Source organism: Carassius auratus, chromosome 42 (assembly GCF_003368295.1).
Source record: "Carassius auratus strain Wakin chromosome 42, ASM336829v1, whole genome shotgun sequence".
Taxonomy (NCBI): domain Eukaryota; kingdom Metazoa; phylum Chordata; class Actinopteri; order Cypriniformes; family Cyprinidae; genus Carassius; species Carassius auratus.
The window spans coordinates 16,700,805-16,724,410 of record NC_039284.1 but is presented as its reverse complement, the minus strand read 5'-3'; the positions used below and the strand labels follow the sequence as shown (position 1 = coordinate 16,724,410).

General features: G+C 36.8%; 2 protein-coding genes across 3 annotated transcripts; both read right to left on the bottom strand.

The window, feature by feature from the left end:
- Window positions 1–1,284: 1,284 nt before the first annotated feature.
- Window positions 1,285–7,140, bottom strand: LOC113060889 (MFS-type transporter SLC18B1-like). The gene is made up of 14 exons (XM_026230133.1): window positions 6,960–7,140; window positions 6,660–6,793; window positions 6,434–6,529; window positions 6,277–6,350; window positions 5,935–6,082; window positions 5,523–5,679; window positions 5,198–5,337; window positions 4,899–5,000; window positions 4,355–4,446; window positions 4,169–4,264; window positions 3,902–3,976; window positions 3,719–3,812; window positions 3,548–3,594; window positions 1,285–3,322 (listed from the first exon to the last, which is right to left on the bottom strand). The coding sequence occupies exons 1-14, from the start codon at window positions 6,979–6,981 to the stop codon at window positions 3,235–3,237; spliced, it is 1,365 nt and encodes a 454-aa protein (XP_026085918.1). The 5' UTR covers window positions 6,982–7,140; the 3' UTR covers window positions 1,285–3,234.
- A 1,757-nt stretch (window positions 7,141–8,897) lies between these two features.
- Window positions 8,898–23,336, bottom strand: LOC113060887 (tubby-related protein 4). 2 transcript variants are annotated; one of them, XM_026230130.1, is made up of 16 exons: window positions 22,574–23,336; window positions 21,486–21,792; window positions 20,308–20,577; window positions 19,291–19,419; window positions 18,562–18,723; window positions 18,229–18,409; window positions 17,474–17,581; window positions 16,957–17,123; window positions 15,584–15,808; window positions 15,268–15,502; window positions 14,984–15,146; window positions 14,660–14,801; window positions 14,313–14,406; window positions 14,064–14,207; window positions 10,266–13,741; window positions 8,898–9,926 (listed from the first exon to the last, which is right to left on the bottom strand). In XM_026230130.1, exons 2-16 carry the CDS (start codon window positions 21,504–21,506, stop codon window positions 9,810–9,812), a joined length of 5,634 nt encoding a protein of 1,877 aa, XP_026085915.1. In that variant the 5' UTR covers window positions 21,507–21,792; window positions 22,574–23,336; the 3' UTR covers window positions 8,898–9,809. The 2 variants fall into 2 exon arrangements, with proteins under 2 accessions (XP_026085915.1, XP_026085916.1); XM_026230131.1 differs by having other exon boundaries at window positions 15,002–15,146.
- Window positions 23,337–23,606: the final 270 nt, after the last annotated feature.

Here is a 23,606-nt window from a genome sequence, read left to right as displayed (position 1 = left end):
TGGAAATGTCATTGGCTGTTAAAATCTTGTGTTTCTTATAATAAATTGACATAGTGATAACACTAAACCTTTTATAATGCTCTTAATTACATGTCGATGCATACTGTATGCATTAGTGAGTGTGAGGGGCTTATGGGGTATGGTCACTTATTCCTTATATGAACTGTTTCAAATGCAAGACATTGATTACATGAGATTAAGTTTGTAAATGATAGCCTGTGTCCTTTTGTAGTGTGCACATATATTTATCATCAAACTGTGATAACTGTGACTTAAATTCAGTATATATACGTCTGTCATATGTTGCCACCCCTCAAAAATTCCTGCCCCCTTCTCGCCACCCCATCAATATTTTTCTAGATCCGCCCCTGAGCAGAGTTAATGTATGCAGTCGATTAATTGTATTTATACATTTGACAAATTAATGCAAGATTTTTTAAATGTTAAAATTTTAAACTCCCCAATTGCACATATTGTAAAGTAAAAAAGTAGAGTAAACCGCTTTTGCAGTGTTGAAAGGGTCAATATTTACGCAACAACTCTGAAGAACCGAAGGATCTCATTGCTATGAAAAGACTGAAATGCAGATTGTTAAAATGTATTTTGTAAAACTGTACATTTGTAGAAGTTGTTGCCATAAGGAATATGACAATAATTTGTAAATCTGTAAAAGTGTTTATAATGGGGTCAATCCCAAACCTGGGCTAGATGGGTATTATTCTGTATTAAGTTAAATTAAAATACAAATACCACTTTCATGCACTAGTTCAAAAGACCTCAGAAATAATCCAGTGTACTGTTCTGTAAGCATATGAGCTCTTAAGAATTTCAATTAAGTAAAAAAATGTAAACCTTTTTTTCAGAATGGATTATATCTCATGTTTCCAAACACAGTAAATAAGACAAAATATGTTTCACTTTAGTTAGTAAAATGTCCTCGTTACGGTCAAGATCGTCCAGTGAGGGAAAATTTGACACTGGAGCACGAAACCAGTCTTAAGTCGCTGGGGTATATTTTAAAAAGCAAAAACAAAAAACACATGGTATGTGTCAAAATGAGCTTTAATGACAAAAATCATTAGGGTATTGAGTAAAGATCATGTTCCATTAAGATATTTTGTAAATTTCCTACCAGTAAATATATACAAACTTTAGTTTTGATTATTAATATGCATTGCTGAGAATTCATGTGGCAATTTAATTAATATTTCAATTAATTTAATGCTTTTGTTTTCTTTTGCACCCTCAGATCCCAGATTTTGAAATAGTTGTATCTCGGTCGAATATTGTCGGATCCTAATAAACCATACATCAACGGAATGCTTATTTATTCAGCTTTCATATAATGTTTTCATCTCAATTAAAAAAATAACTGACACTTAAAATTGGTTTTGTGGTCCCGGGTCACATATGTCACCATACAATATTCCCAGAAACAAGGTAAAAGTTGAAGTGTTTCATCAACAGGCACATCTCAGCTGTGTTTAGTGTCAATGTCATCTCTTTACAATTATACATAAAACTTGAATACACTTTGCTTCCTCTCTAAATTCAATCTTCTTACAGGACTTTTGACATCTACTTCGTAAATGTTCACTGAACTCCTGTGTGCAGGTTCAACTGATCTTAAAATATTACACGTATGACATCTTTGTTGTTACAGTTTTTCTCAGTCACTTTGGCACATTTCTCAGATCAGAATTGCAATTCTCAAAACTACCTGTTCGATTTTCACATTATTGTGTCACTTGTGCACATCAAAAAAAAAGTTTCTCATTTCTTTGAACAAGTTGCAAATGTCATGTTGATTGGATCTTGGCCAAAATGAAAATGCATGTAATTCATAAAACTCATTTTGTGTCTTCTGGATATAGCGTATAATGGAACTGGAAGCAAGTGAACCACCGCACAGCTTCCTCTACATGGATGAAGCTGGCTTCAACCTAACAAAACGTAGAAGGAGGGGTCGAAATATCATCAGCCACAGAGCTACAGTTGATGTGCCAGGCCAACGGGGCGGAAACATAACCATGGGCTGTGCAATCGTGTGCCAATGCATATTCCCATTATTGGGCCATACAACACAGAGCGTCTTGTCACTGTTTTAGACACTCTCTACAGGGATCTCATCCCTGAACAAGAGATCAGGGTCAGATTGGAGATGACCTGCCAAAGTATGTGATCGTTAGGGACCACGTCAGTTTCCATCATTCCAACATCATCAGGCAATGGTTTGCTGCCCATGACAGGATGCTGATGGAGTTCCTCCCACCCTACACTCCATTCCTTAACCCCATTGAGGAATTTTTCTCAGCATGGAGATGGAAAGTATAAAAAAAAAAAAAAAAAAAAAAAAGAAGATCGTCAGCCACATACCCAAATGACCCTTCTGGCTGCCGTGGATGCAGCATGTGACGACATCACAGCAGATGCCTGCAGAGGCTGGATAAGACACTCAAAAAGATTCTTTCCACGCTGCATTGCAAGAGAAGATGTTCGTTGTGATGTAGATGAGAATTTGTGGCCCAACAGACCGTCAAGAGGTGTAGGAAGATTGTAATTCCTTAATGTAATTTCTACAGCATGCATGTACAGTTTTTCCTATGTTCACATTTCTTCTTTAGGTTTTTTTTTGTGTGCTATTCAGTGCTGTCTTTTCACTTCTGTATCTCAATGACATGTTCTGTCAATAAAATACTGTACAAACAGTAAGAGTGAAAATTTGAATCTTTTCCATTCTCTTGCAATTACACTCACACATATACTAAGATGTAATTTACAATTGACAATAATTGTCATCAAAACTTTAGCTATAGTTTCCAGCAGAACATCCCTCCAGAGTACACTGTTATATTGACAACATAACCTAACAATTTGACTGTCTTATCCGTACACAATGACACAAGGACTTGTCATTCTGATGGCACTGACATGTTCATTGACACAGATATTTATTTTTGAGAGAGGAACTAAGGATTTTGAGTAAGAGAGTGGCTTTTGCAGGTTATCCAAGGTGTTTTGATGTTTTTACAAATTGTTTTGAGAAATGCACTTACTGTTTTACAAATTGTGAGTTTGATTTCGAGAAATGTACCAAAGCGACTGAGAAAAACTGTAAACTGACCTCCTCCGCGTTTTTCATTTGTCATCTGTCAATCATATCCCACATCACCAGTATTCATCAGCAATATGATTACATTTGTTCTTCCATTTAAAAGCGTGCAGCAGCTTATTTCAGCTGACATCAACCCTGAGAGGATCTGTCTTGGGGAGGAGAGGGGATTTTTCTCCTTGCAATAATGAAGTGCTGGCCTTTTGTGACCTGAAAAAAAAGAACGTGCATGATCAACTGTTTTTTAACTATTCCACTTTTTCCAACTTAAGAAATACAGAATGATATATATATATATATATATATATATATATATATATATATATATATATATATATATATATATATATATATATTTTAATATTTTAATTTGAAAGAATGTTTACCACATTGCTGAATAAAATAATAAATATATACATTAAAAAATGTACTTACTTCTTTTGTATGTCCTCTATTGTGATATATATGACTTGTAGTAAGGCCTAGAGAATGTTAAGGTAAACTTGAGCCAATAAATAAATCAATATTTACTTTAAATTCATAACCAATTGAGAAAATGCAGATCTACTCTAAAATGTGTCTGTTATGTATAGAGTTTGTTCTTACAGCGAGAAAGGTGAGTGCGCCTTGAACTCCTGCGCTCCATTCGAAGTCGAGTGCTTGTGTGATGTATCCTCCAAAAGTCGGCCCAAAGAACATCCTTCAGCCAGAAACAGATGATTCAGGTTTCATGAGGGGGAATTCTAAAGAATATTAAATATTGCACGTAAACTTAATTTTAATACACACCCAGCAGACCATACTGCTGAGAACAAGCCTGACACCAATCCCAGGGTACTCAAGCCCTCCTCAAAGCCATTTTCACTGCAATACGGGGAACATGTGTGTCAAAACATTGTCTTGTTATATTTCGCTCAGGTTCAGTGTTAACTGCATTTATTCAAACCATTTCAGGAATTTCGTGTGACATAACTGAGTGAATTAAAGTCACAGACACAGGGACCTCTGATAATGGTTAACTGGGAGTGGATTTGTATGATGAAGGATTTGCCTCACTGTGCACAAGCGATCATCTCAGCAAAGGTGGGGATACAGGTCATACAGAGAGAGAAGCCCACCACGATCAGCATGAGGACGGTCAGCCAGAGCTGACTGAACACACAAAAACATTTCAACCATTATTGACAGATTTGTGCTTCAATGAAACATTGCCATTCAAAAAGACTGAAATGAATGTTTCACCTCCTAATATGGAAAACAGGAAGTGGGCCGAGGAAACAAAAGCTCACCGCTGTGGCCATTCCTCCAATCACCATCATCCATTTCCTAATCGACTGCATGAGAATCATTTAACAGCCAGATAAAGCTAGTTATATTTACACTTATGTTTCAAAACAAAACATTTCCAAAAGAAAATATCCTTAAAAAAAAAAAAATTCTTAATAAATATCTATAAAATAATAAATAGCACTTCTGATGCTTTATATATGCATGTATGCATTTATTTAAATTGCATTTATATGTTTAAGATTTAGATTATATATATATATATATATATATATATATATATATATATATATATATATATATATATATATATATATATAAATCTAAATATATATAAAATCTAAATCTTAAACATATAAATGCAATTTAAATAAATGCATACATGCATATATAATAAAGCATCAGAAGTCATTAGGAATTTCAAACATTTAAAAATTTTGTTCTATAAGAATTTTTCATCTTCACTGTAATTTTGTTAATTGTTTAAATATTGACTTACAGGATATTTATCACTGATCACGCCAAAGACGGGTGATGCCGCCCCATACGGCAGTGACAGACCAATCATGAGCAGCCCCACTGAACCGGCACTGAGATTAAGCTGTTCACAAAAAAAAAAAAAAATGTTTTAGATAGTTATTATACTGTGTGAGAACCTTAATATTAATATTTACAATAGTATTTTGGAATGAAGTGTTCAGAACATTTCCCCTGATTTTAAACTATGGTGAGTTTCCATCTAGTCTCTCGCTATATATATGTTTTAGTGTATTATATATTCAGTTTTAGTGTTCTAACCTTTTCTATGGCAAATATGGACAGTGTTGCATCCAGGAAGCCAAGTCCTGAACTCAAAGTGAACACCACGAAGCAGATGAGAAGGATCTTTATTCTGGTACACAATCTGAGGAAGGAATTCTGGGAAGAAGGAACAGCGTCTATATTGGAATGAAATAAACAGACACGTCTATCTCCATGGCTAGAGGGCAAACAATAACAGAAGCAGACACAAGGCAATCACATCCTTGAGACATAACTTAACCAGGAGTGTGCTACATGGAATAGTCTTAAACTGAATCATTCAAAACATGTAATATTTAACTAATATGAAGTTGGCACAAACCAAAGCTTGGTAAAATCCACAAATTGAGAGGCACTGTCACAAACAGAAGACATCCGGTGAAAACGAATGGGATTTCGTATCCAAATGACTGATAGAGCCAGCCGCCCAATGGAGGCCCCAATATCAGCCCAAGACCTGTAAAAATCTCCATGAAGCCCTGAGAGATCAAGATAGCACTGATTACAGCTTACTGCAGAGACACATTTAACATTTCAGCACACCTGTGTGAATATTAAAATCATGAGAATGGTTCCATCATTGTGTATGCCTGGACCGTGAGAAACCAAACAACCAGTCAGACTCAATAACTGAATCTAGACAGAAACAGCACATCTTTTGTGACGTGCAATAGTGCTTCCTTTGTCACTTTACTCCTGAAAACACTGAAAAACAAGCACTGACCACAACGCACCAAAACAGTCGCTATGTTGTCGGGGAAAACTTTTGCTAAAACTGCAAAAGACGATGTAACGGCGGCAGAAAAGCCAATTGCATTTATGCACCGTGTGATAAAACAGAGCACGATGAAAACCGTCCCATCAGACACTCGGTCAAGAAACCTGCAGAAGAAATGATATCATTAATGATGAAATATCAAAAATGAGTGTTACACAAGTTTTCCTCTATTTTTCCAGAGTGTAAGGTAATTTGATCAACATTTAGACATAATCTAGCATTAATAGACAAGGATTTAAAGACACAAAATACTCATATAAACGTTTAAAACACAACAAACCATCACAGATTCACTGACCCGAAGAGAACAGTGGATCCACTCGATACGAACAACCCTGCCACGATCATAAACTTGGCTCCTATCTGGACAATCTGAAACAGAGGTCAAATGCACTGATATAGTGTGCAATCCATAATGGAAAGCTGTTTATCTTCTGAAATAATGATTAACTTACATATTTACCGAGTAACAATGAGCCCACTAAAGTACATAATGCATAGATTCCGAATATTAAACCAATCATAGCTTGGCTGACACCTTTCTTCTTTGCCTAGAAAATGAATCAGATCAAAAGTAATACATTCACACATGTTCTCCCACTGTGAGAAACTTGAAATACATTAAACAATTGTTAAAAATTCAATATACAAGTCAAATTCAATGAAATATCATCAATGTACCTCATTTGGGAAAAATGGTCCCAGAATGGAATAACAGATCATTGAACTGAAGTTTATGGAGGCCATTGCAATAAGTGTTAATATCTGTTGTCTGGACATTTTAGTGGCTGGAGTCTCTGCTGGTGAAGAATCACCTATACAATGTCCACATGCATTTCTTGATTAGTAAACAAACACTGTAAAATGCTTAAGAATAATTTGTTGGAATTGTCAAACGCGCTAAAAGATCAAAACTCATTCAAAACGTTTCTAAATGCTGATCACCCAACAACAATCAATCATTTAAATTAATGTACATACCTATATCTTCATCGATATCCATTGTCAAGTCTCTGACCGCGTGGTTAACCTGTCAGCTGGGAAACTCAACAGTGAGTGAGGTCTCCGATTCTCAAAAGAATCATTGTTTTCAACTGAATCGTTTCAATTGTTCGGTCGAACCGATTCGCAAAGCGCGGATCACTCAGCCGTGTTTAAGGACAAAAACTTAGAACAATATTGGAAATGATTGACATTTTCCTAATATTGGAAACATTACACAACTGATCGCTCAGGAATTTCCATTGTGAACAATGTTTGAACAATAAACACAACATTTAATCCAGTTTTGTTAGTCTAAGAGAGCAGCATTACAATCATAAAATCATTAATTGAATTACAAATTAAACCCAGAAAAAAATGGAGAAAAAGATTGTGAGTCGGTTTGATAAACAACAGACTCGTTGACACGAACCGTGTGGACGAACCGATTCGCTAACATGAATCATACTCAAGATTCCAACATGGAAAACTCTGGAATGCGAACACGCGCCATCTCGAGGTCAGTAACAAAATAGTTGCACTGCTTTTCAGACTTGTGATTTTCTCAGTGGTTGTGTTGACTTTGCTTTTACAGGTGGTGATCCCAAGACACTATAAAGGGAGGAAAACAACAACAACAACAACAACAACAAAAAAAAAAAGCTAAGAAACTTTGAATTGGTTGGTATCAAATCACAAATCAAAGCTGAGGCAAGTGTGAATTTACTAATATGTCCAAAAACCTTAATCCATCAATGTGAACACCTTCATAATGAAATTGAGATGACTTCACTAAAATTAATAATAGACACAAATTTCAAAAATTTAGTTCGATTTTATTTAGTGACTTTAAGTCTATTCTGCACACACATTCTAATGCTTTTCCTTGACACTCTTGAATTACATTTGGTAAATGTACATTAGAATAATTAAGCAATAAAGCACAGCCTCACATTCCACATAATTTAATCTGGGCCTGAATATCCCAGTACAAAATGGCTAGAAATAACTGCAACTGCAAATCATTGAACCTCACAACATCAAGAATAATCAAGAAGTGCTTAAAACATCAACCATATCAACACTAACCCACTCTGAACCACTGTTTGGTTTACAACAAAAATGTGATAAAAACTGATGAAATTACTGGAAAACATCAGAAACTGAGCAACAACAAGCAAGTCAGCTAGCTTGAAACCAATTATTAAATATAATAAAAGATGTCCCTTTACATAAATCAAACTAAGCAATTTGAGCTGACTATTTAACTTAAGAATGAGAACTTTTTTTCATTTCGTTTAATGAAACTTTCGATTTCATTTCGTTTCCATTCATTGCATAATATACAGTGTGTTAAGTTTAATTCATATAGTGATATAAGACATTTTTGGCTAAATTAATGCATACTATATAGTTCGTACTAAAGTGTCATGGACAATATGAATAAATTTTTTAAGTACATCTAACTACAGCACTTTTCCATGTATATATTTGAAAGCAATAAAAAAATTAGCTAACTTTGATTTCTGTTACTGTTAACATTAAAAAAGCAAATATTCATTCAAAAATGACATTACTGAGATACTGCAATAACAGTGTGCAAATGATGCAATATAACATAAGACATTTTGTGGAGAAAAAGTTAGATTTCAAGTTAAAATGATTTTTGAACCTTAAAAATGCATTCATTATAGTGCCACAATTCGCGAAATATGATTATAACGTGAATATATTACCTCTGTTTCACTTCATGGAAGTGAATCATGAGATCAAAATATTCAAACTTTTTTCTTCCTCTTTAGATTTTCATTGGTTGCTGACCACAGACAATAGTCAAAATCCGTCACTTCACAATGATTATATATAGGAAATCAAAATTTGCCACATAAATCTCAAGTACAAACACAAAAGGATATGGGGAAATCAAGAGAAAAAGGAAACAAAGCCCACAGTCTAATATCCATCACAGATTTTGTAATTAATCACACCATTATATATATATATATATGAAATACATTGAAAAAAAATCAATAAAAGTGAATTAAATTAAATAATTTTCCATCAATACACAATTATTATTTTTCAGATGTGTACCACCTTTCAGGAGGAACCTTAAATCAGTCTGAAGCTCTGTTAACAAAAAGGTTCTTTGAAGCAGCAGTTCTCAATTCCAGTCCTCACACCCCCTGCTCTGCACATTTTATATGTCTCTCTTATCGCTTCAAATGTTTTTTTTTTTCTATTCGACGTAAGTGCCCTATGAAGTGGACATCACAGGATAATCCGCCATGAATCCAGTTTGAAGCGAACATATATGTTCCATTCAAAGTGCAATGAAGTGTGCGAGATGTTAATTTAATTTGTATATATTTACTGAGGTATATGATGTCACACTTGTCTGTGTGTGAAGATGTTGCACAGCACAAATCCATGAATGAATTTCCGAAGTGAAGTAAACTTCAACAGATATCCCCTGCTCAGGGAGTAGGGAGCAATGCACACTTTGTAGGGACTATGTAAATTGGAACACAGTCTATGCACGGAGCTCAGTTCTAACAAGCTGGATATCTGAATCAGGTGTGTTAATAAAGAGAGACATACAAAACGTGCAGAGCAGGGGGTCACAAGGACTGGAAATGAGAACGGTTGCTTTAAAGCACTAAATCTATTGTCGGACCATCTATCTACATTTTGTGTACACTTTGCCTGAGAGTGACCAGATTTCTCGGTGACGAACCGGCATTGCAGACAATATGGCAGCAGAGAATGTAATTTTTCCTCACAATCTGCAATTAAAAAACTATTTTTCAGTCCATTTGTACTCAAGGACAAGATTGCTGGAAAGGTTTTCTATTTGAGTCTCTGAGTTACATTGGCCAAGGCCACAGCAAATGCCTGTACGGCTGAGAATGGATACTGAAAATCCAGGATATATGCATTGCCATCAATTCTGCCAAACTGCATTACCTGTAATAAAGAATTATGGGTTAGATGCAGGGTAAATGTATATTACTCAAATTCAGTGATTCATAATTTTGTACAGTATGTCTCCCTAATATGTTCATTTCATAGAGATCTCTCCTAAAAAGCTGACGATCTCAATCAGATGTGTTAAATAAGGGAGACATGAAAATTTTGCAGAACAGTAGTTCCACAGGACTAGGATTAAGAACCACTGCTCAAAGCTATTGATTATGTACAGCACATATTTGTTAAAGGTGTAATTTCTTTGCCAATAGAGTAACAAAAGGGAACTGCAAAAATATTGTTTTCATACTGGTTTCTCAAATAAATAAAATCACATACCTGGCGTCCATCAAGCTCAATCTGAAAGTTTTTGGCTGACTCCTGTGTCACCCGTCCTCCAAAGTCAAGCTGGTAAACCTGGGTGGCTTCGTTCCACAATGGCTGCTTGTTGGCCATGACATAGACAAAGCCTTGGCTGCCAAGACTACGATCCTCTCTCTCATTAGCTTTACGGCACTTGATTTCCTCAAGTTCGTTTGCTGTACGTAGATTGCATTTGCTCTTCCATCCTTTCTTGCTGCTCTGGCTTTGGTTCATCAACTCATCACCACTGATGAAGAGCTCAGGCTCACTCTCAGAGCTATCCTGGAACTCATTGGAGGTCCTACTCAGTTTCTTGGCCTTGTTCAATGGCTCTTTCTGCCCTTTAGGTTTCTTCTTTTCCTTGCTGCCAAGTCTTGGACTGGAGATCAGGGAATTGAAGTCAGAAAGTGTGCGACTCTCTCTTTTGGATTTCCCTTCAGGAACTCCAGACATATTTGCCTCTTCTGTCCTACTGTCAAGTCTCTTACGTCCCTTCTTGCTGAACCTCTCTGCTCCTTGTGGACTCTCATTGAGAGAGGACTGATCCTGAAAGCTCTCTGCCGATTCTGCAATCAGCTCAGAAGTACTCTGATGGTTCAAGAGCTCAATGGGTGGAGGAGGAGGAGGTAGAGGAGGAGGAGGAGGAGGTGGGGGAGGTGGAGTTGCAGGAGGAGGAGAGAGAACTGGCTTCTCCAGGGCCTGAAGGGTCTTATTGGGCAATGTGGCAGAATGGTCTGGAATGGGAGGACAAGTGCTATAAGTGCTCCAAGGATGCAAGCTCATTGGATGCAGTTGAAGGTTGCTGCAGGAGCTAGTCCCTGGGTACATGGGAGGCAGAGTGCAACAACCTAGATTGGTTAAATTTGTGGGATAACCTGGGGGTAAGACTAAAGCTGAGTCTGGTTGGCTAAAAGGGCTAGATGTTACCATGTCATTGGGGCCACATGATTGTGCAGGACTCTGCAAAGGCTGTAGTTGAGGTCCACCACGTCCTACAACTGATGGGAAGGGTGAAAGGGATAAATGATAGCCTGAAGGGAGGGTCATAGAATTGGGACTGAGTAAAAATGGGGGTGGCTTATGAGGTGGTCCTGGAGGTCCAGGCAATAAATTTTGCTCTTGAGGTATCCAGAGTTGTTCTGCTGCAGGTGAATCCCATTGGTAAGGTGGAGGCAGTTTGACTGTCAAATTGACATCCCCAAGCGTTAAATGCCGTACTGACTTTTCAAGATGGCAGTGCTGACTTGGTGTCTCATCTTCTGTAAAGGCAGAGTTGACATAGACAGTTCTGTCTCTACTGTTGTCAATGGGACTTAAGAGGTTATAAGAGGACTGAGAGGCTAATGGCGAGGCACTTTTGGAGTGCACAATTATTGTGCTGTGTTGGGCCCCTTTGCCAGGTGGGAAATCTTGCCTCACCACAGTTCCTCCAGCAATTCCGCTGCTGTTTGTGCCACCACCGGTGACACTTACACTAGTGCAGCTGCTATTACTGCTACACTGAGTGCACGTATACGGAGCTGTGGGTATCCTTGGCTGATAGGAGAGAGTGAGGGAACTGTTCATTTTGGATTTAGTTGGTAGAGTCCTCACTGTATCCACCATTTGAGAAACCTTCAGGGTTGGTTCCCTACGATCACGGCGCAAAGTGGCATGAATCAAATTGCTGTCAATCCTTTGCGTAGGACTTCTCATTGTGTTCATTTGGTTAGATGTGTCAGGATAAGGTGGTGGGTCTCCACTTGGTATAGAATATCTAGGCACTGAGAGGCGACTAAGAGTTGCTGAGCTGTATGGCAACTGGATCTTCTTGTTCTCAGATGAAGTTACTTTCAATGTGGCGGAGCTGCCCATTCCTTGCATCCTGTAGGCATTTTGGTTCCTTAAATGGCGTCTCCTTGGGCGACATACCTCTTCGACATTTCCCCTGCTGTCAAAAGTAGTGATTCTTTCATAGCCTAGTGGAGTTGGGTACTGAAGGCCAACTGGGTGAAGAGAGAATTCATCCTTAGTTAAACATGGATCTGTTGACAGTGTAGTGCCGTTCTCATTGCTAACAAGAAGACCAGGTGGGCCCATAGTGGGTGTGGCAGCTGCAGCAGATACGGCTGTACCTGGGTAAGGTGGTGGAGGGTTTACTTTACGCACCTGTACCTCAAGAGTGTCAATTTCAATAAATGACTGTGGTCGTGAGGGAATCTTAAGAGGGAGCACTTGTTCTCCTCTGCCTGATGGCTGGTCTGGATGAGGAATTTGAGGCATCAGCTGTAACTGATGCAGGGTTAGAGTAGCATATCCTGAAGGTGGATGTTGGAGGGACATTTGCATTTTAAGCTGGTGCTGCATTTGTTGATGCTGTCTTTGCATTTGTTGATGTTGCAGCTGTATTTGTTGATGCTGCTGTTGAAGTTGTTGCTGCTGCTGCCTCATTTCCTGTATTTGCTGTCGAATTTGTTGCTGCTGTTGTTGCATTTGTTGCTGCTGCTGCTGTATTTGCTCATGCTGAAGCTGCAACTGTTGCTGCTGCTGTTGGAATTGTTGTTGATGCTGTTGATGAATGTTTTGTTGATGCTGCTGCACTTGCTGCTGAATATGTTGCTGCTGCTGTTGCAGTTGCTGTTGTTGAATTTGCTGCTGATGCAGTAGCTGTTGATGTTGTTGCAACTGCTGTTGATGCTGCTGTTGCAGTTGTTGATGCTGCTGTTGCAGTTGTTGTTGATGCTGTTGTTGTAGTTGTTGTTGATGCTGCTGTTGTAGTTGTTGATGCTGCTGTTGTAGTTGTTGTTGATGCTGCTGTTGCAGCTGTTGTTGGAACTGCTGTTGATGCTGCTGTTGTAATTGTTGATGTTGCTGTTGCAGTTGTTGTTGTTGATGATGATGCTGTTGCAGTTGCTGCTGATGCTGCTGTGTTTGCAGTTGCTGCTGATGTTGCACATGTTGCTGCTGAGACTGTTGATGCAGCTGCTGTGACTGATTTTGCAATTTCAGATGCTGCTGCTGTGGTTGTTGATGTTTTGATTGTTGATGGTCTTGTTGCTGCTGTTGTTGCTGACGTTTTTGTTGGGGTTGTTGTGGCAGATGATGTGGAGGAGGAGGAAGAGTTCCACTTACGATGTTACTTATTTCTTGTTCGCTGAAAACCACTTGTCCAGGGTTAGAATATCTGGTTGGCACAGAGTACTGTGCTGCCACAGTGTCCTGACTATGCTCAGATACTGTTGCATTAGATGCTGCTGCTGCTGCTGTTGCTGCTGCAGCTGCCGCTGCTGCAGTGGCGGTGGCGGTGGGATTGGTAAGGACATCAAGCTGAATATTTTGGTTGGCTAGGAGAGACTGGACTAGACCTATACTCTGTGTAGGTGACATGGCTTGAGCAGGGCTGTGAATTGGGGCAATGGGGATATTAACTGTGCAAGGAGGATTGTCGGCTGACACTCCAGAGGGTCCCATAACTAGAAATAAGCAAGGACATTTTGAGATTGATTTCTGACATTTCTTTACTTGTTGTAGTAAAGATATACAGAGACAAAATGAACAAAAATGTTGGTTGCACTTTATTTTACAGTATGTGTACTAACATGTACTTATAGTGTACTTACAGTGTATTTATCTAAGAAAGTTCTGGTAATACAAGGTAACTACATGGGGTAGGGTTAGGTTTAGGGGTAGGTTCAGGGTTAGTACCTAGTTATTACATAGTAATTGTAATTACTATAATAAGAACATAGTATGTACATGAGGAACAGGATTGAAAAATAAAGTACTGATTCTTACCAGGTAAATCATCTTCATCTTCACTGAACACATTGGGATTGAAGACTGGCAGACTCATGAAATCCAGGGAAATTTTACGCACCTCAGGCAAATAAATGGTCATCTGACGAGGTTGGAGGTGCAGCAAACTAGTTTTATAAATAACTGGAACACCATGCAACATGTCAAAAATATTTTTTAAACATTAAGATTATTATTTAAAATAATTATGTGAAACTGTACATTTGAAAACAAAACCTGACAACATACCTGCTCCTAAGTTAGCTGGCAAAAATGAGGCAAGGCCTACAATCTTAAACTTTGTTCCCCAAATGTTAGAGGTGACCTGGGCCAAGTAATTATGCTGCAAAGCAAATTTAGTGATAGCTATAGAAAACATTCAAGGTCAAAGTCGGTTTTCTGTCATTTCTCTTCAGCAAAGCAGGAGATTAAAGAAAGTGAGGTGTTTGCTGAGGTCATGCTGCAGTAAATGTGAGTAGACAAAGGCAATAAATACAGACACTTACCCTATCAATTCTAGCCAAGATTAATAAAAAATTATTCCCAAAGTTAGCTTGCAAATTAAATGTATTCACTAGTACACAAGTAAAAAGTACCTCACTAAAGCCATCAACTGGAAATTCTCTTCGAGTAAGACTCGGAGACCGACCTGGAGGCTTCTTTGGTAATCTAGGAGACCTAGACATTTCTTGAGATATTTGGGTAAGTTTGGGAGACTTTCTTGATTCCATATTAATTCTAGAGAACAAAACAAATATGAAACAAAATAAAATTTTGTATTTCCTATAAAGTTAAAAGTTGTTGATTTGTAAATTATGTTTTTCTAAAAAATACTGTATTGTATATTTTGTCAAGGTTGTGATGGAACAAAAAGTTTCAGGCATCCTAATATTTTGTGTGAATTTCATATTCAACAGTACCTTATATGTTTAGAGTACCTAGGAAGCTTAGGAGACCTGTTTCCTCTAGAAAGTTTGGGTGATTTTCGCCCAACCCACTCATCACTTAACTCAATATCGCTGGAGTCTGAGCAGTTACAGCTGTCAGTCATGTAGGAGATCATGCCATTTACACAGACCTCATCTGAAAGACAAGATTACATCAAATTAAAGACCATCCTTCAAGGCAAAAAAAGACAATGCATTTAAAAAATAAAGCTTGAGCATGCAATACACATGATCAGCAACAGTGCATATAGCAGTACCTGCTTTACCATCCATTTTTGGGTCCATTATGACAAATTCTGGTCGCAGTTTGCTGATGCGACGACCCTTGAGAATAGGCACCAAACCTCCCAGGTGTTCCAGATAGAGGGTGTAACAGGGGCCTCCTGCTTCTGGATTCTCCTCTGAACGTTTCATAGTGCAGTGCAGGCGTTCATTCCCTGCTGTTGGATAGCTCACAAAGTCTCGAATGTTATTCGGATCTGGGATGGGAGGCTGGTGTGATGAAAAAGATTCTGCATTTAGTTCAATGCATATATTAGCATACATCAAAAACTTCACTTGCTTCTTTTGTACCTTGATAGTTGGAATGAAAGCAGTGGTGACATAGGAACAGAGGAGTGAAGGCATGTTCAGTTTTCCCACATCTCTCTCCTCTTTAAGAGCACTGGCAATGCCCTGCTGACACAGAAGCTGCAGGCTGGCCACACGGTGCTCCACACGCACTACATACAGGGCTGGTCCACAGGCCAGAAACAGCCGTGAGTCCCGGTGACCCCAGCAAATCGTGGTGATGGGCCTCTAAAACCAAAAGATATTTATATTATAAATAGTTTATTTCTAATTTAATGTACGCTGTAGTTTATATAACAAAACATTTCTTATTATTATCAATGATGAAAACAATGTTTGCTGCTCAATATTTTTGTGGAAACCATAATAAACTGGGGAAATAGTTTGGTAAATAGAAAAACTTTCAGCAAGTATGCTTTAAATAATTTGAAAGTAACACTTAGACATTTACAATGTTGCAAAATATTTATTTTTCAAATAAATACTGTTCTTTTGAACATTCTATTCATCCAGGAATCCTTAAAAAATGTATTACAGATTCCAAAAAATATTTAGCAGCAAACGCTGTTTTCAACATTGATAATAATAAGAACCATTATTAAAGCTGCAGTAGGTAACTTTTGTAAAAATATATTTTTTACATATTTGTTAAACCTGTCATTATGTCCTGACAGTAGAATATGAGACAGATAATCTGTGAAAAAATCAAGTGGTCTTATTGCCATTGGCAGAAAGTCATCCGCTCCCGGTAAAAAACAACCAATCAGAGCTGTGGTCCGTAACTTTGTTTGTGTTCAAAATGTAGAAAAATGTATATAATAAGCGAGTACACCATGAATCCATTTTACAAACCGTGTTTTTAGCTTGTCCTGAATCACTAGGGTGCACCTATAATAAGTGTTTATATTCAGACTATTTTAGATTGCTTCGGGGGTACCGCGGCGGAGTAACCCAGTACCTTTGTGATTCTTCATAGACATAAACAGAGAGAAGTAGTTCCGGCTACGATGTTCTTCCGCAAGACGTAAGCAGTTCTGTTTATTAACCGCTAGATTGTTACCTACCGCAGCTTTAATAATTCAGCACCAAATCAGCATATTGGAATGATTTCTGAAGGATCACGTAAGACTTAATACTGGAGTAATGGAATCACAGGAATAAATCATATTTTAAAATATATTCAAATTTACACAGTTTCTTTAAATTGTTAAAATATTTCAGAATATAAAAAAAAAATGTTTTTAATGTTTTTAAATGCAAATGCAACCTTGATAATATAAGAGATTTTTTTCAAAAGTAAAAAAAAAAGTAAATTATTCCAAACTTTTGACTGTATATATGCTCAAACTTTTAAATGATGACTGGTTACAGCTCACTTGGGCTGGAGTTTCTAAAGTGTATATATGTTCCCCTTGGACATTGTAAAACTTGACAAGTGCGTTCCTCATTAGAGAGGCACAGGCTGAGTCAGAGGGCAGGCCGTGTCTCTCCATCCCGGCCACTGCCAGCAGGTCACCCTGAGAGCACCACTGTACCTCCACATCTGAAAAACACAAGTCAGTCCAGTCAGATTACAGCAGTGTGTGGCTCAGTCACAGAGGATCAACTCTGATGTTGGGTGATTTTTACTGAATTACTTTGTAGGCATAACCAGAAGTTCCTAAACCATTAAAATTAGCATTTATTTATTTATTATTTTAAATATTGTATTTAATTTTTGTACATAATATATGTCCCGCTTGCCAAACTTCCAATTGTAAAATTTAATCAAAAGCATGCCGCAGATGCACATTATGTCAAAAATAACGTGAATATTCTGTTAATAATTATCCAATAGCAGTAATGAAACACATACTTGGTCATTTACTTATTGCAAAAAGACCACTGTTTTACCTTTCAGTCCTGAGCGTATAATGTTAGGTGAAAGGTCGTCGTAGTTGTTCATCAAACTAATGTCTCCTGATATGAAGCTGACTGTGAGCAGTGGTTTGAGGTTTTGCACTTGAAAGGAAACATGGTTTTATCGTTAATAACATTTAGAAAGTTAAATACACATCACTGCCTTGCATCATCCAATAAAAATGTATAACATCAGGTTTTATGTTCATTTACATTAGAAAACACTCTGGAGAAACACTTTGAGGCTTCAATTTTCTTTCATTAATGGATGATGCTTGCAATGCACTGATGTAAAAAAAATAAAAATAAAAATAAAAAAGTAAAAAAAATCGCTACATAGAACCATGGAAGTAACTTTATAGGTCTATTAAGTACACTAACATTTAGCCGTATGTACTAGATAACAAATCAAAATGTAAAATTTAACTATTATCAACCAGCTTTTTATATAAAATTGGATATAAAAGTATGTCCAACTTTATCTGTATACAAACAGAATACTCACTTAGGGAAATATACTGTATCTAAACTGCTTGATTGCATGTATCATCGTAAAATGTATATTATATTATCGCCCGACCCTAATCTGTTAGATGTGACTATAATGTATGAAGATATTAAGATATTATCAATATCATGATTTTCTGTAGGATTTCTGATTTTGAAACACTGTGTATTGTAAAAAAAAAAAAAAAAAAAAGTGGTAAACAAATACATGTGACTTGACATTGTTTAAGAGTATAATGCACCTTGAGCTGGAGTAGGGTCATCATTGTCTGTATCGCTCTCAGTGCTGTCCTCCACCAGGAAGTTCGGGCAGTTCCAGGACATGCTGACTATGCCATCTAACTCATGCAGAAGAACATGGGCAAGCATACGGCCGTGGCAGTCCATCACTATGACTTGCCCATCTGCTGTTCCAAAAAGCACCTAGGGAGATTAAATGAATGCAAACACCAAATTCGTAAAACTCAGGCATTGGTCCAAGGGCATCGGTCCAAGTCCTTTCATCATTTGCAAATAACCTGTTGACAACAAATGCATTTTTCCCTTAATTTGATGAGGCCACAGCAAAGAGTTACCTGCTGGTCATCAGGGGTCCAGATTCCACAGGTGATCTGGCTCTCCAAATTAATTTCAGACGACCAGTGTCTCTGACCGCTCACTGAACCCACCAGAACAAAACCATCCCTGTAGGCGATCAAGGCCTGTGTACCATCATGTGACCAGGTGAAGTCACTCACCTAGATTACAAACCAGATTAATCAGTACATGTCAGAATAATAGCTGCTTTTCCTCATCTTGATTCGGTTCAAAAATGGCCAGTTTCATTAAAAGACACATGGTCTTTTTGGATAGTGATTTTGATTTGTGTTCTGTTAGGAGTAATTTGGACAAATAATCTACACTGATGAATGACATGCGAAAATGGCATGGGAAAAGGAAATAATTTAATCGTTATACCATACTTTATTTAAATTGTCTTTAACTCTATCAAACTACGTTTCTAAGACCTATAAATGATCAACATGTTCAAAACTTAGCTGAAAAACTTTTTGTACACAATCTACTACACACCTTCTGTCATCTGACTGATAGTTTATAGTTTATACGCTTGCATATATATACTGTTATATATTTTTTTAAATTAGACTTTTCTGACTATTATTTCATATTCCAGGCTTTACAATGTTAATGACCTTTTAGTGTGTGTAAATCAATGCACTTTTAATAAAAAAGATAAAGTTAAGTTTATTAATGTTGACATGTCATAAAAATACATTGCCATTCAGCACAGATGAAAAACACACCTGGGCACCTCTGTCATTCACCAGCTCTACAGACCATCTTCCTTCATACTGGATCCACACAAATATCCCTCCCTCCATGTCACATGTTGCAAGCTTCTGAAACGGTTCATTCCACCTAACAAGGACAACCTGTACAAGAACAGCACCATGGGAATCAAGTTCTAGCAGAATTTAGCAAGAGCATACTACTCATGCACAGGATGACATGCACACATGCTTTCGATTTATGAAGTAATTATTTCTGAATAAAAGTGTATGGCCAGTAGTTAAGGAGTATTTGGCTGGTTCTTTCAGCTCAACTAATAAAATATATTTTTCTAGCTCCACTATAGCTTTTACCTCATTTAAGGTTAAATCCTATTACCGTAAACACATTTATCATTACATACACTGTAAAAAACATGTCAGATTTTTGAGGGTTAAAGATTAGAAATACTGCTGTAAATTCCCTTACTATATGATGAAAAACTGTAATAGTTTTAATGGGACATTTCATTTAATTAAATACTGTTTTTGGAAATCATCTCATAATTTAAAGTGATAACAATAAAATTTACACATTCCCAGAATTCTCTGTGTGACACAGGCAGTGCTTTTGGTAAATTAATGTGCATTGCATTATTTTAATGCTTAAGTGTTTTGTATTCATGTGTATAAAGTTGCACTGAATATTTAACATATTAGTATATGGAAAAGCTAACTTTGACACATTATGTGGCTCTCTCATTACCGACAGTTTTTTAATTTATAATTCAAAATTTGTAATAACAGATTTTAGTAATTTGGTACATTAACATGATTTCAGGAAATGAAATATACATTTTTAACTGTAAATTGAAGTTAAATGTTTAAAAATTAAAATGTTGCTATCATATTTTTATGCTAAAGTTGTGACAACCACCTGCCTTTTTTACTGTAAATTTCCTTTTTTTTTCTTTAGGTTTAAAGTGGAAAAAAGTACTTAATGCAACTTGCAATTCAATTCTTTAAACCATAAGAGAAGAGGCAAACTCTCACCTCACTGTTATGACCCCGTAAATTGAAGTTGATTCGTTGTGGGGTATTTCTGTCCCTTCTACAGTGACTAGACGTGAACGTCACACCCACAACACCCCTGGCGTTCCCAGTGGCCAGCCAGCCCTCCTCATAGTAGCGCTTCCTGCACACCGGCTTCTCCTTCTCACTTTTGGGAACTCTCCCTTTCCATGAGATGCAGAGGATGTTGGAGTCACTGCAGAGGACCGGACCATGTTCCACCGCAGCCAACATCCCTACAGACTGACCAGGCTACGGATATAGAGGGAGTTCATGTTAAAATGGCAATGAATTAAGTTATATTAGAATATGTGCATAATCATTCAATAAATGGGTTGTTAGGCAGGGCAAGTTTATTTATACACACCCATTTATACAAAAGGTAAACGTAACATTTAGGTAAATGTACACATTAGGTACCTTTAAGGGGCTAATATACACCCTTTTGGAGTAAATAAGTTATTTATAAAAACAGCTTTTGTGCTTTTAGGGGCCTTTTTTAGTCTATAGCATGCACAATTCAAACACATTGGTAATTAAAAGTGATTTCCATAAAAAAATATTTAAATATAATGATAAACAGTAAAATAAAATGTACAAATTAAATTTAGCTTGGCGATTTTCTGTATTCAGAATCAAAATTTTAAATTAAAGTTTAGGGGGAAGTGTATGTTTGAAATGCCGTAACCATTTCTTTCACCATTGTAAATCAGCTTTTAGGTTTTTGCAGTCCAATTAAAAATGCTTTTAAAATGATAAATACCTTCTCCTATACACATGCAAAGAGAAATGTTAGCCATTAATAGTTGGATTGGAAAATTAACAGCCAGTTTGAAAATTATTTTAGTTATTTTTCCAATTCAACTTTGTGTTGCTAGTGGCACAGAAATCACACACTTTATCTTTATATAAGCCTGTGGTGGGACAAATCACATTCCATTTAGTGTTACACTGAATACCATAAAAACTGCAAAAACACACCTAATAATTATAAAAGTAACTTTGAGTTTATTAGTAGTTTTAGAAGGAATGCATATGGAATGCCACTTGCAAAATCTAACAACTAACTATTAGACATTATTTGTTTGTATAAAACAAACATATATGCTTTCGATGCACCAGAAAACAGAATGCAAAATGCAGTTCCTGAAAATACTCACCTCTTCATAGTCCCTGGACATTATTGGTCCAAATTCCGTCTTTGAAGGAGTACTCCATATTGGCTTGCTTGTTCAAAAAATGTGCAGTTCAACCTGAGAATTACTTAACTGCAGACGTGTCTTTAGAAAAAGTGTGAGTAATATCAGGCCATTATAGTCTGAGACTATTGCACATCATGAGCAATGCAGTCTGTTCTATTTCTGTTCAACAAAACGATGTGAATTACATCTAAATCAAAAGTCAAAGCCTATTGCAGTTTATCCTCATAATGCAAAACCAGCTTCAGTCTTCGGTAGTCCAGGATTTCTATTCAAAGAGAACCACACACACAAACGTATATATTTACATGAGAAAAAGCCATGTATATATATTGTAGATTGAAAAGCAAGAACAAACCACATTTAATTTCTCTGTCTGCACCCACACTTGAGTTGACATTGGTCCCCATTACGTCACAGGACGTTTAAAGCCCCTCCAATTCGTTCTTTATACTCAGAATATCGCAACAGAAATTATGCATCGAAGCATCAAAAAGAAAAAAAAGAAAAAAAAGCATGCATTCGTGCAAGCAAAAAAAAAAAAAAAAAAAAGATACATTTGCACAACTAAGGATGAGGCAGCTCGCAGGAGTCATGGCAACAGGGATGTGATGATGGCTGAATTTTAATGACACCCAGCCTAAGACTTCATAACTGCATTTATTCTCATTTCCAATAGAAATATTACGTTTTTCTTAGGCTCAATTATTTGAGATTCCGTGTAAAACATAATCTCACCGTCAAACTACAACACAATAAAAATAAAAATAACCTTATAGGGCTACCGCATCATGACAAGCTCAGATTCACGCATCTGCTTATATAAGAACTGTGGCTGGTAATTAAGGTAATTAAGCTGGATGCAGTTTAGAATAAATCCATCAACTATGGTTGCCACCTACACTCGTGAAATAATTACACAACCATCCGGAAATCAGCATTCGCTATTACTATGATATTCCAAAGAAATCAAATCAGAACAACATGAGCCAACAGGAAAATAATTATTAATAAAAGAATAAAATAATCATTTCTATCAGCAAACTCACCTCTATCATCTCGCTCTCAATGCGTCTAAATGGTTGCCAGATGCTCATGTGAGATTTTACCCCACAGAGAGTTAAAGTCATGCAGTGGGATGCTGTGAATTGGCGCAAAGTAAACCCTGAATGAGGGATTTTTCAGCGTGTGAAGGCAACCCGCGCTCTGACGGAATGGTGCTGTGAATCACATGACTGCCAACCCCATCCAGATAGTATGCAACAAATGCAGTGTACAGGCAAGCTGGATATTAATCATCACCAGTCTTCATTCTCATTATGCCATACGAATTTTAAAAGCAAGAAACTGTGAATAATGCAAAGATTCACTGAGATAAGAAAGCACAAATGTCAAAGACTGTACAATTAAAGCACGTTACTTGAATTATATAGTTTTAATTTCTATAATTTTATTTTTATTAAATTTTTTTTTTACCTCTATTGCTGCTATGTAATACCCTGTACATCCCGTTTGCACATTCTCCTCTTGTACATTCCTGCTCATCTTAATATTTATAAAGTCTACAGTATACTGTCCTGCACATGTTATTTGATAAGCTTTTTATTTTATTCTTATTTTTTATTTTATTTAACTTTTTCCAAACTTTATTATTTTGTGTAATTTTTCTTGTGTTTGTATTCTTTAATAATTGCACTTTCCATGGAGCGGATCTGACTTACATTTCACTGCTGGTCATGTGCTCTCCATATAACCATGTGTGTAATAAATACAAATCTTGAATCTTGAATATAGGCTTTCATCTCAGTTCCTGCCAGTGTATAATTGCCAGTAAAAAAAAATTGCTGATAACCGGCTGGTTTTTATACCCAAGCTTAAAGAAAATAATTGAGTGTATTTAAGTGTATCAATTACTGTCCTCTTTTGCTTCATTTGCTGTCTCCAAAGCGCAGATTTACCTCGGAGCTCACAGTAAGTCTGTTATCACTACATTTTTTTAAAATCTCATCTGTTGTACTAATTAGCTTTTTCTGTGTTTCAGGTATACTGTTGTAAATGTTGTTTTCTGTTAAAAGGAGATTT